Genomic DNA, 14,347 nt, shown 5'->3' on the forward strand with positions numbered 1-14,347 from the left:
CAGCAGGTAAACATCTTCAATGTCCTCGATGTCCAGTTGTGTCAAACACAGTATTTATTATTACAGTAATGGAGATTAAATTCGCTTGGGTATTTTCCTGAAGGGCAAGGTTTTTCCATTATTTTAAGCTGTTTCGGTAGAATATATCCTATCCATTGCACCTAATTCTCCATTTAGAAAATCCATTTTGGAAACACTGATCTTGTCATTGGAACAGGAGAATATCAGGCGAACAGAAGCGAGTCCATTGTCTGAGCTCTGTGCAGCGCTTAGCACAGGTATAACATACAGTGATAAGACTTTGCCTTGGTCTTGCTTTAACAATCACGTATTGTGCGTGTTTGGTCAAGTTGGACCTTGATAAAGTACACTCAGTAATATAACATAGACAATAGCAATTGTTGACCTTGTTTGGAGCTATAAAATGAGGTTTTGTGTGTGAAGAGTCAATATATATTGATTCTAGTATAATATTTTTTGGTTTGAACAAATTTATTGAAACTAAAAACAGAAAACAATCATGACAATCTCAACAGCAATTAAGCACATTCACAATATTATATTCCAATATTACGTTTTTAACAGCAAACACAAAGTGAGGTTTGAACAAACCTTCTCGAAAATCAAACATATTCACAATTTCATTATATAACATCTTTGTTAGTGTCAATAGATCCGTCCAGACCAAAGTCGATTGTCCTCGGTCTGAACAAATCCACCGACACCAACAGCAGCAAAACACAGCCATCAAGCATATACCCTTTAATTTGTCTTGCTTTATAGTTTCTCTGAAAGATGAAAAGGCTTGAGAAGTCCTTTAAGTCTTTGTCTAAGCTTTGCCACAGTGTTGGTCCATGGCAAACAATGCAGTAAGAGCTGAATGTTTTCTCTGAAAGTAGAGTTGTAGGTTTGCAGGGAAGCTTCTGTTTGCAGCTTTTTACATCATCTGGGTGGTTAGATATTTGATTACATTTTCCTCTATGAATAAATTATGTGTACAGTATGTGCCCTATAAGTAGATTTAAAAATGATTATTGTTTTTTTATTTCTTGAATAGTGAATTTAAGGTTGAGGGATGTGTTAAATAATGTAGTATTTTTTTTTTTTGGTTTGAACAAATTTATTGACACTAAAAACAGAAAACAATCATGACAATCTCAACAGCAATTAAGCACATTCACAATATTATATTCCAATATTACGTTTTTAACAGCAAACACAAAGTGAGGTTTGAACAAACCTTCTCGAAAATCAAACATATTCACAATTTCATTATATAACATCTTTGTTTTTTTTTTTGTTTTTTTTTTTGGTTTGAACAAATTTATTGACACTAAAAACAGAAAACAATCATGACAATCTCAACAGCAATTAAGCACATTCACAATATTATATTCCAATATTACGCTTTTAACAGCAAACACAAAGTGAGGTTTGAACAAACCTTCTCGAAAATCAAACATATTCACAATTTCATTATATAACATCTTTGTTAGTGTCAATAGATCCGTCCAGGCCAAAGTCGATTGTCCTCGGTCTGAACAAATCCACTGACACCAACAGCAGCAAAACACAGCCATCAAGCATATTCACATTTTTTTTATATTTGACAATATGACGTGACGATATGACGTTTTAACATTTTTTCCTGACATTTTCAACATCAATGAAACAATTTCAGAATTATTTTCTTTTAACAGTAGTTAACCAGCGTGTAAAAGGCAATACTATTGTGCAAGGGCATAGCTCTGCCATCCCACCCTCCCAAGCAGCATTCTTCCAGTCCTCTGTGTGGGTCCTTTCCATTCTGCGTGGGTCCTCTCCCTTCTGGGTTCCAATACCTAGGCCGTTGCTGCCGGGACTCCCACAGTGTAGCTCCGGCTCCCCCCTCCGGGTGGGTACAGACGAGTCTTCTTTATGGCTGCGTCCTAGGCCCGCCGCTCGCAGATTGTATGGTATCTGCAGCCATTTGGAGCACAGCCACGGGGGGGATCTGCCTGCACCTCCATACCAGCAGGTTTCTGGAGGTCCAGATGGCGTCCTTGATGGCGGCGAGAGTGAGCCAGTCCCTGGCAAAGTCGTTCAGATGCCTCCTCGACCGACTCACCCCGTAAAGCACGTACTGTGCATCAGGGACCTCTCCTGCTGGCAAGTCCGGGAACTTTCCTAGTTGTTCGGCCATTGTCCACAAGACCTTGGCAGCGCTGCACTCACAAAAAAGGTGCCTCACCGACTCCTGGGCGCCACAGCCAGGTCGAGGGCACGTCGAAGTCGCTGACATTCCTCTGTGGTGCATTACAGCTCTGACTGGGAGAACTTCATGAGCCACCATCCATGACAAGTCTCGTAGTCTGTTTGGGAGGGCAGGATGATTGACGTTGCTCCAAACCGTTGTGGATTCGCCAAACGCAAGCCCCCGCACAGGGCTTACTGTAGCTCGCTCTTGCACAATAGCAATAAGGGCCCTGTGGTTTTGTAAAGTGTGACATTCTTGTGTTTCCAAATCAAACTTCTTCAAAAAATCCCGGATAAAGAGATGTGTTGGTGGCAAGTTAAACGAAACTGGAATCAAACGATTGTCTGGTACAAGCTTTAGCTTCCGCAAATATGAGCCCATCCAAAAACGGGTCATTGCTTGACTTTTCGGGTTGTTGGGTGGGCCCACAGCGTTTTGGAAGTGGAGAGAGACATATTTGCTTCCCAGGAAAAGCTGGAGGTCAGGCACTCCTTTCCCCCCTTTTTCCTTTTTCTTTTTCATTGTATCTCTTTTTATCCTTTCCCACTTTGAGCCCCAGACAAAGCGAAAGATGGCTCGGTCCATTTGTAACAGCACGTTTCTTTTAGGCATAAAAATTAAACTGATTGACAAAAGCATTGGGAGGATGATCGCTTTGATGATTAGGACCTTCCCCTCTATTGTCAGTTTTCTTAGTGACCAAAAAACAAGTTTTTGCTTAACTTTCCTTGTCACGTCATCCCAGTTGGTCTCGCCTCCTCCATCCACATTGAATTTTATCCCTAGGATTTTCTGGTCTGTCTTTAACACCGTCAGCGGGAGTCCTGCCTTTTCTGTCTCTTTCCACATTCCATAAAACTTCACTTGTGATTTTTCTCTATTTAGCCTTGACCCAGACGCCCTCCCAAACAGGTCAGTCAAGTCAAGGGCTCTTTCAACAGATGCGCGGTCAGTACACAAAATATTAAAATCATCCATGTACAAAACACACTTGGTAATTTGTCCCCCACTTCCTGGGATATTGATGCCTTCGACAAATCTATCTTTTCTTAACATTTGTGCCAAAGGTTCAATGCAAAGAACATAGAGAAGGGGAGACATAGGGCAACCTTGACGTACACCGCAGTTGATCTCGATTGCTTCCGATAAATTCCCGTTAATCATGAATTTGCTGTAGATGTCTCGGTATAGCAGTCCTACCCAATTGATGTATTTTTGGGGAAAACCACATTTTTGCAATACCCTGAAGAGGTATTGGTGCGAGACTCGATCAAAGGCTTTTTCAAAGTCTAGGTTTAGGACCGCTAGTCGCATGTTTCTGTCTCTTGCATAACAAATGGTGTCACGGATCAGCATGAGACTGTCGCTGATCTTCCTTCCCACAATGGCACAGGTTTGGTCTGGATCAACCAAGTCTCCCAAGACAACAGACATTCGTGTTGCTAGAAGCTTGCTGAAAATTTTACAGTCCACGTTTAAAAGCGTTATGGGTCGCCAGTTTTTTAAGTCAATTTTGTCTCCTTTTTTGTGCAATAGAGTAACTATCCCGATTCTGAAACTGTCTGGCATATGGTCTCGACTGGAAAATTCGTTAAAAACAGTTAACAGATCTGGTGCTAAAATATCCCAAAAAGTCCGGTAAAATTCGAGGTTGAGTCCGTCCTCCCCGGGTGATTTGCCTTTTTTCATAGTCTTTATGCAATCATTCAGTTGGTCTTGGGTAAAGTCTGATGTTAAAAAGGGGTCTTGACGCACTGATCTTGAAATATGATCTAATACATGCCCCATTTCATTCTCATATGTTTCTTTCTTTTCAAATAATTTTTTGTAGTAGTCTTCGACCAATCTGGTTATTTCACTACATTCCTTTGTTATTTGCCCGTTTTCGTTTTGAAGTTTAAAAATCCCCTCATTTTTGCCCATAATTTTTTTAAAAAAGTAGCGTGTACATTTTTCCCCTTCTTCTATTTCTCTTTCTCTGCTTCTTATTATGATGCCTTTGCTCTTTATTTCCGCCAAAGCGTTTAGTTCTTGTTTGATCTCTTTGATTTCATCATTAAAGTCCATCCCCTTTTCTGTTAGGATGAAATAGCGTTGGAGTCTTCTTTGTAGTCCTGACATGCGTTTCATCTCTTTGAGTTTCTTGTTTTTCCCTGCATTTTTAAAAAAGGTCTGTGTTCGTTTCTTTGTCATTTCCCACCATTGTGCTCGTGAATCATACGAGTCTTGAAGGGTCTGCCAGTCTTTGTACAGCTCCCTGTATTGTGCGGCTAGAGCCTCATCCTCCAGCAGGGAGCAGTTTAACTTCCACAAACCCTTCCCAACAGTCATACCTGAAGGAAATGAGAAAGAGCAGGACAGTAGCAAGTGATCCGAAAAAAAAACTGGAATTAATCTTGCATCACTCTGTGCTAAACCCCTCGTAAAGATGTAGTCTATTCGAGAGGCTCTGGCATTGTCACTACTGAACCAGGTGAAGCCCTCCTCTCCTGGATGTATGGATTTGAAACAGTCCACCAGTTTAAATGTCCGGCACATGTCTTGTAATAAAGTTGATGTTTTATCTACTTTAAACTCCTCATCATTCCTCTTTCTATCCTTCCTACTTAGGATGCAATTAAAATCTCCTCCCACGATTAGTGGTTGATGGCCTAGCATATGCGACTGGATGTCCTCTAAAAGTTCGTACCTGAGTTGTCTGTCGGCATGGCCGTATATGTTAATGAGGTTAAAATCATTCCCTATATAAGAAAGTCTTGCTAAGATTGCGCGTCCGTCTCTTATCACAGTACTCCCCTTTATGATGAGTTGAGGGTTGTTTATTAAAATGGCTACCCCATCGTTACGGTTTTCATTCGAGCCACTCCATAATGACGGATATGGCCAAATCTCTTCCCACTGTTTATAATTTTTTAGAAAGGGGATGCAGCATTCCTGTAGTAAAAACACATCCGTTCTGATAGTTTTTAAGAACGATAAAACACTGTGAGCCTTAACCTTTGATCTCACACTTCTCACATTGATAGTAGAGAATGTAATGTTCATAATTGTTGTTAAAGTATTTAAACTAGTTAGACAAAACCGGGGGATCTGAGTCCATTCTTTGGTGATCATCGAGATCATCGAGAGTGTCACCTGTGTCAGACACATCACTTAAGAGTAGTACCTCATTTTGAGACTCACCGGGGAAAACTCTGGGACCCTCTGACTCTCTGTCTGTGGTTCCAGGTCTTCCCCTTTTTTCTGGGTTAGGGGGTGAGCCAGAGGACCTATCAAAGGGTCTCTTACTTCCTTGCCCACTAAGGGTCAGATTTTTTCCCTCCCCGACTTCCTCCGTCTCAACTTCATACAGTTCCCTTGTGGGCTTATTCACCGGCAATCGGCTTTCTTCTAAATCTCTTATCTTTGTTTCTGGTTTTTTCACCACTCCCAATTTTGTCTTACTTTTACTCCTCTTTCCAGTGCCCGTATGGGTTTTTGGAGAGTCATTCGCCTTTTCGATTTGTTTGACTTCTCCAAATCCCGACATATGACAACATATGGAGCGTTTTGTTTTAAGATTTTTGAGCACTCGAGTATGGAAATACTTCTAGCTGCCTTTTTTGTATTGTGGTTGAGAATTAAAATTTAGTTTTTCATCAAGTAATATTTTGAGCACTTTGTGATCGGTATTTTTTTCAATTTTGTTAATTTTGTCCATGCAAATATTAATGTCATAATTATGTTTTTCTTCCAAACTGTATATATTTTGTTTTATTTATATTTAGGGTTATTTAGTTTATGTTAAAGCATGTGTGTAGTTTGTTTAATGAGAAAATGATTTTTTTGATGGTTTTTGTGCTTTGTTTGCTCTATGACAAAGCTGATGCGCATTATTTTCTGGGCGAACAGTTTACCCCTGCGATTTTGGATCAACATCCTGAAGAATCCGCAGTTCATCTTCAACGTGCAGACCTCAGACCACGTGGAGGCTGTGCTGTTTGTCATCGCTCAGACTTTTATGGACTCCTGCACAATTGCTGACCACAAACTGGGACGGGTAAGCTCATAGCAGTCAAGCAATATAAAACTGCTGGTGTGAGCAGTCTAAAATCTCCCCATCGCTATGTCCCTGCAATTACTGCATATTTACCGGTCATATTATTAGGCACGCCTGCACAATCTTATTAAAACAAACTGCAAGTCACACTTTTTTCTTAGAGATGCCAGTACAGTGACATGTGCATAAGACTGACTAATACTTGAAAAACATATAATACATAACAATAGAAATATCTAAAGGCTAAAAATACTTTACAAAAAAACTATAGTTTAATGTCTTACGAATAAAAATATTATTGTAAAATTAAAAATGAAATTTAAATGAACAAAAACATATCCCAATCATACATTTTTGGTGAAAAAAACAGTTTTTAAAGTAACTATATAATAAGATAAACACAATTTCAATTGAGCATAAATATCTATTAGTGAAGGAAAAGTAGTGTACTTGGACATTTTTCTTATGTCTTTAATGCAATTTTTTTTCTTACCGAATTTGCATTTTTGAGATAGTGCGTTTTATAATTTGGAGTTATTCATAGTCTGGTACTTTCGGTCAGTGTTTCCCCCTTTTTTTGAATCAGGTTTTAGTTCAGACCAACCATTATAGATGTTAAAAAATCCTTGTCTTGACAAAATATAAGACAAACTTAGTTGAGAGGTTAAAGTTATTCTCATCCTTTGTAGCAGTGGTGGCTCAGGAATAAGGGCGGTTGAATAATTTTAGTAACAAATATTATTGTTATTTTGTAGTGTTTACACATACACGGTTCATACAATTGCTTGAGATCCTTGAAAATCTTTGAATTTTTCTCAACAAGTCTGCTTTAAAATGACGGCTACACTGCTCTCTGGTGGCTTCGCTTTGCCATTGCATTTTTTCTTCCCTCATGATTAACGGCAGCATTCATTTGTGTGGCGTTGTCCTATGAACTGTCTTTGCTCCCAAGGGGGCAGGTGAAGTCTGGACCTAAACTGGGCACTATGAAATGTTTATTAGCGCAATGATTTCATGTTTCACGAATCCCTTAGCTTTTAGGGTCGTAGGGGAAGCCCCTCTTGCGGTGGGTCTTGGACAAGTACAGCCTGGCGGCGCCCATGATTAGCAATTACGGAATCTTTATTATGGGCCATGCAAAAACACACGGTAGTGTTTCCCAGTTGTATATTGTAATGGTAAGAACTTCCCTCATTTGTACCCAACGTTTATTTGTGGATAGATTTGTCACAAAAAAAAATCATTTTACAATTTGCCCAAGACTTAAAAAGCTATATGTCTTGATAAATGCACATGCAAGATAAAAAATCAGATATTTAAATCACAGATATATTTGTGGCTCTACAAATCTTTTAATACCAGATTTATGCTTTTGATGATACTGGAAAAATTGTTCAAATTTTTGGCTGTGAAGGTTCTTAAAACGTGCTTCAATTTGGCCACAGATAAGCTGTATGAACCATGAACATGTATAGCGTATTTAGATGCGTTAATTCATAAAATGTTCTTTACTAAGAAAGCGTTAAAACAAGATTCTTGTATCTTTCTTTCTTTTACAATAAAATTTTGAATGTGTTCTTTAAAATGAATACCAAAATTGTTTACTTATCTCCTGAACAGCTTATGGCTGTATAAAGATTAGGCCATGCAATGTATTATCAACATCATACATTGTTAACCAGCCAACCTAAATTTGCTGCCACTTTCCTATAAAGACAAATCTATGTGTCCTTGACCATGGCACAGTTTTGGAATAATGGGATTTGCTGATATACATTAGATTCAATTGGACAATTTCCTTCTCCACACCAAAGAAGTTTTATTGTAACACATTCAACAGAGGGTGTGTACCCAAAACTAAAATCTGTGAGTGTGTTTCTCTCCCACGGAATTTCAAGTTGACATTGACAAATTTATTTTATTTACAGAATTTTACATAGACATAAAGTAGTTTGATCCCTGTCAATAATACTAATAAATGTGAAGCTCAGACAAAAGGAGCCTTGTATCACCTCCCAGACTGTTTATCCAGGACACACTTTCAATTTGTCTTCTTTCCACAGGACTCCCCCATCAACAAGTTGCTGTACGCCAGAGACATTCCGCGCTACAAACAGATGGTGGAGAGGTATGAAACGTCGGGCAGGCAGTCAGACCGTTGACTCGGGGCACTTTATAACGGTGGGGGGTGGGGTGGGGCTGGGTGGGGGGACCGGGGACAATCTGTCAGGGCCAGACAGTGCGTAGACTGTGCCTGCGAGGCTTCCTTGCTCGGATGCTCTCCAAGCAGACACGCCACACTCACTGCTGTCTGCTGCACATTACACTGATTGGGACTTTAAGGGTCATTAGATGTTTTTGAAGGTGTCCCCTGAAATATTTTTTTATTCAATTAGGCACCGAATCCAACCACCACAATTATGCAAATATGTTGCAAAGTTGACCCATCAGGCTTGTTTGCTGTAAAACTGTGACATCATTGAAGGGAACACAACACTTTCAAAATGTCAAATCCCATTAACTCATTTATTGCCATCATGTATAAATATCTTTTCAGAAGCATTGCTCCTAAGTGCCCAAACATAAAAATATGTCTTCTTATTTTAAAAAGTACTATGAAGGGTTTGGCATAGCTTGTCGGGAAGTGTCAGGTGTCTGGGAATAATTTCAGGACGATTATTCACCATTTGATGCCAGGAATGGCTTTGATCAGATCTTTGTCCACACATGCAAGAAACCCAACTCAGTGTTGCTTCCTGTATTAGGCCAATGAGTGCGTATGGGTCGCCCCTTAAGGCGAGTAGGCATAGTGAAGCAGTGTGGTTAGAGACGCGATATATGGACATATCGTAATAGGCAGGTAACGCTTCAAAAAGTTCTTGAAAGTTCATGCATCAGTTTAGTGTTCTTGCAATAAAATGTATTTGCCAGCAAAAAGCCTTTGTGTTTGTTTTTGTTTTCTAATTGCACTTTACGGTCCAGAAAATACGGCACTATTTTTCATCTCTACATGTCCATCTTTGTGTCCGTGCAGGTATTATGCAGACATCCGTCAGACCATCTCAGCAAGTGACCAGGAGATGAACTCGGCTCTGGCGGAGCTCTCCCGTGTACGTTACCTTCTTCCATGTCGTCCCATGTTAGAAAGTGTTGTCCATGCTTGAAGGCTGTGAATCATTCATAGCACTTTCCTTTTGAGATGAGTGTGGCGTGAAAATGAATTATGAATGGAAACCAATGCGGCTCTTTCACCCACTTGACGGTTTATCTCTGTTTTTGTCCGTCTAACGTAGAACTATGCTGGCGAGGTCAATTTCCTGGTGGCTTTGCATGAGCTGTACAAGTACATAAACAAGTACTACGATCAAGTGAGTATGTAAAAAAAAACGTCATCATAATAATCTCACTACATTCTTGCAAGCAACAGCATGCAGTTAAAAATATGATAGGGTTCGTAAGGGTGCTTGAAATCTTTGAAAATGCTCGAGTTTTAATGCGTTTTCAAAGATTAAAAAGTGCTTGAATTTTGGGTGAAGTTCTTGTCTGAAATTGTTGCCGTGTTTTTCAACTAGTTTGCTGAAAACTGAGCGGGGGCTGCAACCGCATTTTAGGCAGGCCTGCCTGGCGGCTGTTTATTTGCACTCGTGTCCACCAAAAAGTGAACATCACTGGTGCAGCTGCAATCTGTTATCCCCTTTCGCATATATCTGCAAGTCTGGACCCATAGAGAGCATTTTTCTTGAGTCCGGCGTTACTGTATTTCTGCCTTAAATGAAAATCATTCTTGCAGCTGCAATCCATTATCTCTAATCCCATATTGATGCGAGCAGGGACTGACATAATGCAATCTTGTTCGGAGGCGTGCCGTTCTTACCCGCACTTTTTTATTCAAGTTAAGGGCACTGCATGCCTACTTATACCCGTTCTTTCCGGCTTAAATAAACAGCACTTTTGAAGCCGCGACTTGTCATCCCCAATCCCATTTTGATGCAAGATGGAATTGGCGGAAGGCATTTTTGTCTGTACTTGTGACATTATTGCCTGCCTAATAGGAAATACATGGTTGTAGCATTAATCCCCGGTTGACCATTGCTGTGGTTTGGTGCCAGAGGAACACATTTTTTTGGCGGGGTTCAGATGGTGGAAGCTTGGCATTGTGGGTTGCTTTGAACCAACTGCACTGTTTGAACGCGATCCATTATCCATAATCGACTTTCTCTGAGAGCCGGGACAGGGAGATTGACCTAAGAACAGTATTTGAGGCGGAGTGTTTGAATTAAAATTCAGTGAAGTTTGCGCTGGCGGCAGTAGTTGCCTGTTGGAAGATACTGCAAAGGACAAATGAAACCAAATATCTGTGTGGTTTTTTTCTAGCCATTCAGGGCCATATGTGGCGGCTCTTTCTTTACCATTCCGCCTAAAATGAACAGCACCAATGTGGCCGTGATTTGTTATCCCTGTCGACTGTCAAGCGCAGGCAGTTAGAGCGCCTGTTAAAAATGGGGGAGCCCACTTTGCTGAGCTTTGCATATTGCAGGGGGTTCTATTCCCTATTTACTGCGGAAAACAATGGATTACAGTATTGTGTTATAACGTTCTGTTAGTAAATTTTACTGTATTTATTTGTGGAGAATGCACACCCCTGATTTTGGTTTAAAAAATTGCTATGACATTTGTTTTACCTTTTTAAACTTTTAATCGAAGCTCAAACTAATAATTGTGACAAGCGTTGTTGAATGCGTGCGGTCATAATTAATTTCATTTATTAACAACGTAAACTATGAACTCAATACCAGCATAAAATGAACAGTGCATTTCTGTAATGTCCTTCAATGTCCGATTCATCATTAGATACACAAAGGCTTTTTTCCCCTCATCTTTTTTCTTTTTTTTTTTTTTCTTTCTGCGTTTATACGTTTAGGCAAGACTTTCTGTTTTCTCCATTCTCTAACATTCGTCTCTGATACCGTGAACAAAAATAGTGAGATAACAAGATAAAATTGAATGATATCATCTATATCACAGGGGTTCCTGTGGTTAAGATTCAACGCTCTCACCACTGTGACCCAGGTTTGATTCCCATTTGAACTAATGTTAATGTTGTTAATGTTGTTGTTGGTCAGTGATATGTTTTGACTCATCAATCATTGCACAAATACGGTATATAACGGGCACCCTAACTTTGAGTTATTTTTAGGTACGAAAAATGCGCGTTTCACACAAATCAAGTTGATACATTTGACATTTGTACTTTCAATTTTAAATGTTCTATCCAATGCACAATCAGATCATCACAGCGCTGGAGGAGGACTGCACAGCCCAGAAAATGCAACTAGGATACAGGCTCCAACAGATAGCTGCCGCGGTGGAAAACAAAGTCACAGATTTATGATCCGACACCTTTGAACTAAGACCGGATGAAACTAACTCTTGGAGAACAGAACAATTTTATACACGGACAAAAAGGTGGCCTTGTGAAGACTTTAAGAAAGGGAAAGAATATGGAAATAAATCTGCTCTCCTTGTTGGATCTTGACAAAAAAATTACAACATTCCTAAAAATGCACAATGTAAACGTGTCAGCTCAAGGGAGACACAATGAAAAGAATGTCCAAGGGTTTTTGATTTGAAAGGTTTCCCCGAAGTGTACGTCTCGCAAAAAAAAAAAAAAAAGTTTTTTGATGAATTTGTGTCTGGCATTGTTCAATAGTTGATTCGAGTCTTATTCAATTCAATGCGGTCTCCTCTGTCAATTGAGACCTACTATATTAATTGTCACCATTTCCATGAGCGGTTCTGGAAACGGCAAATGTGAAAAGTTTTTGAAAGTTTACCCGAAGGTTTAAAAAAAAAAACTCCTGAAAACATATCCGTCCAACATGTAATATACTTAATTTGTTCTGCCCTCTCTTTTGTTCAATTTAGCAAAACCAAAAATTAATCAACATGATTCTAACTGTTTACAATTTGCAATTTGTCTTTTTGCTAAAGATGGTGTCTTGCTGAACCGCCCTACCCTGTTGTGACGTCCTTCCATAGGCTGATCTGACCGCAGTTTTGTTTTCTTTGTAACCAAGTAAAACCATCAACACTGAAACTCGGAATTATTGTAAACAGAACTTTTACCGGAGATGTAAAACGAGGGTTAGCATCAGAGGTAAGATCGGGCCTAAAGATTTCAGCCCGACTCAGGCCCGTGGGTATTGAAGCCTGACCCAGCCCGAGTACAACCAATCAACTTAATTTGAGGGGCTGAGCCCGAAGCAGACTCCAAATTTCATAGTTTATGCAAGGACTCGGGAGGAGGACAGGTGATTTTGGCCGGCATGCATACATACACTGCGTGATTACCATATTCAACAAACACCCTTCTAAAAAGCTACCATATAAGCACGCCAAGCTTAAAAGCTATGTCAGAAAGCTGTATTTTGAAGCAGTTCATTTTCGAATAAGATGAAAAGAAGACGAAAATTGTAAGTATTCATCCCTTTCAAAGGCTCATATGATAGGTAGGGAAAGAAACATGCACATTTCCCTTGAAATCGCTGCGCACTGGGCATTGGTAGGATATCTCGATTGGTAGGAAGGAATTTCAAACCAGCAGTCCGTTTTTTATACCTGGAAAAGAAGTTCAAGCAAACTTCAATGATTTTTTTGTCTTAAAGAAGATTTCTGGTTTGTTTTTAGTTTTTGAGTCTAGGTTGACACTTGGAGGATTGAGACCACTTTTGTGTTTTGCTATTGGTGCTCTTCATGCAAATGTGCTGGCTCACTTTGTCGTCATTAAGGCTTTTGTGATTAATTTGATGATTTGTTATCATTGCCCTACCGTAGGTATTGAAGCCCAACAGAGCCCAAGTTAACTTGATTTGAGCGACAGAGCCTGGAAAAAAAAAAGAATTTTCATATTTGTGAAGACCAGGCTGGGCTTCCCTCTTGCTGATTTTTATTTTCATTTTTATTATTCACCCAAAATTGTTTCATGTTTCTTTTTCTTTGTGTTGTGAATGATCTGCGTGATGGATTCAGTCCCCCTCTCGCGGTGTGTCGTGTACGCCGCAGAACGCATCGCAGAGTGTGCTGCCTAGAGCACTGCAGTGTGCGAGATGGAGACTAATTTCATCATGCGTTGCAGAGAATAAGAAACAATGAACAAAGATTGGTGCATGATTAAAAAAAACAGAGAAAGAGAAACCCGAACGTAATGAGTGATATTTTAGGACTCGATTCGACCCGAATTTTGGGTCAGAATCGGGCTTAAGATCTACTCCAAACTAAAGCATATTTATTAAATGTGCGTGAATCGTGTCCTCTTTAAAGCTGACATTTTATTTGGCTGATTTGTAACGTCTTACATACGGTTGATGAAAGTACCGTTGTTCCTTTATGAATTGTTTTGCTATGAATTGGTTTAATTTATTGTTTGTCTATTTATTAGTTGATGGCGATAAACGTTTGTGTTTTTTGTTGCTGAGAAATGCCTTTAAAGACTTTTATTTTCAACACAAAAGAAGAGCTACACTATGTTACACGTTTTATTTGAAGATGTAAGCTCTTGCTGTAACAAATAAAAAGGTCACTTTTCTTTTTTTTATGTGCTGCTGATTCATTTTGCAAGCCCTCATTGTACATACACGTTTTTGTTGCTTGTAGCTCGAGTGCAGATGCAACGTCACTCTTAATTGTGCCCTCTCCTTAGGTATTCCTGGTCTAACAATGGCTCAATGTGTCCAAATAAAGTGTTTCTGGTTCTAACAATGCTTTTGAGTTTTTTTTTTCCTCTACGTACCCCTCTGAGTACAAATTAAGTCAGTTTTATTTAGTTTTTTTCATACTATGCATTAAAATTAAGTCTACATAGATGGTCAAAGTGTATTCATTCCAACTAAACGAATAATGTGATGATTAAAATAATGTAATTGGGTAATAAGTAAAACAGTAATACTGTGGCGTATGATGTGATTATTGCTCATAATTTGATTAATTGTATTCCTGCCTATTAGGTGGTATCATTTGAGGTGTCCCTAAAACAGTTGAAAGTTAAATATTTTCTCTTTTAAGTATATAGTGTA

The 14,347-nt window shown here is 39.3% G+C and overlaps 1 protein-coding gene across 1 annotated transcript in view; it reads left to right on the forward strand.

Annotated features, from left to right (window-relative positions):
* Positions 1–14,027, forward strand: part of LOC148369790 (plexin-B1-like) — an 87,784-nt gene extending 73,757 nt beyond the window's left edge. The window contains exons 35-39 of the mRNA XM_088331984.1: positions 6,128–6,275; positions 8,339–8,403; positions 9,310–9,385; positions 9,569–9,643; positions 11,563–14,027. Coding sequence (XP_088188110.1) covers positions 6,128–6,275; positions 8,339–8,403; positions 9,310–9,385; positions 9,569–9,643; positions 11,563–11,667 — 469 coding nt within the window. The 3' untranslated portion in view covers positions 11,668–14,027. The remainder of the gene's footprint in view (positions 1–6,127; positions 6,276–8,338; positions 8,404–9,309; positions 9,386–9,568; positions 9,644–11,562) is intronic.
* The last annotated feature ends 320 nt before the right edge of the window (positions 14,028–14,347 follow it).

Source organism: Urocampus carinirostris, chromosome 3 (genome assembly GCF_059441175.1).
Source record: "Urocampus carinirostris isolate Australia breed hairy pipefish chromosome 3, RoL_Ucar_1.0, whole genome shotgun sequence".
NCBI lineage: Eukaryota > Metazoa > Chordata > Actinopteri > Syngnathiformes > Syngnathidae > Urocampus > Urocampus carinirostris.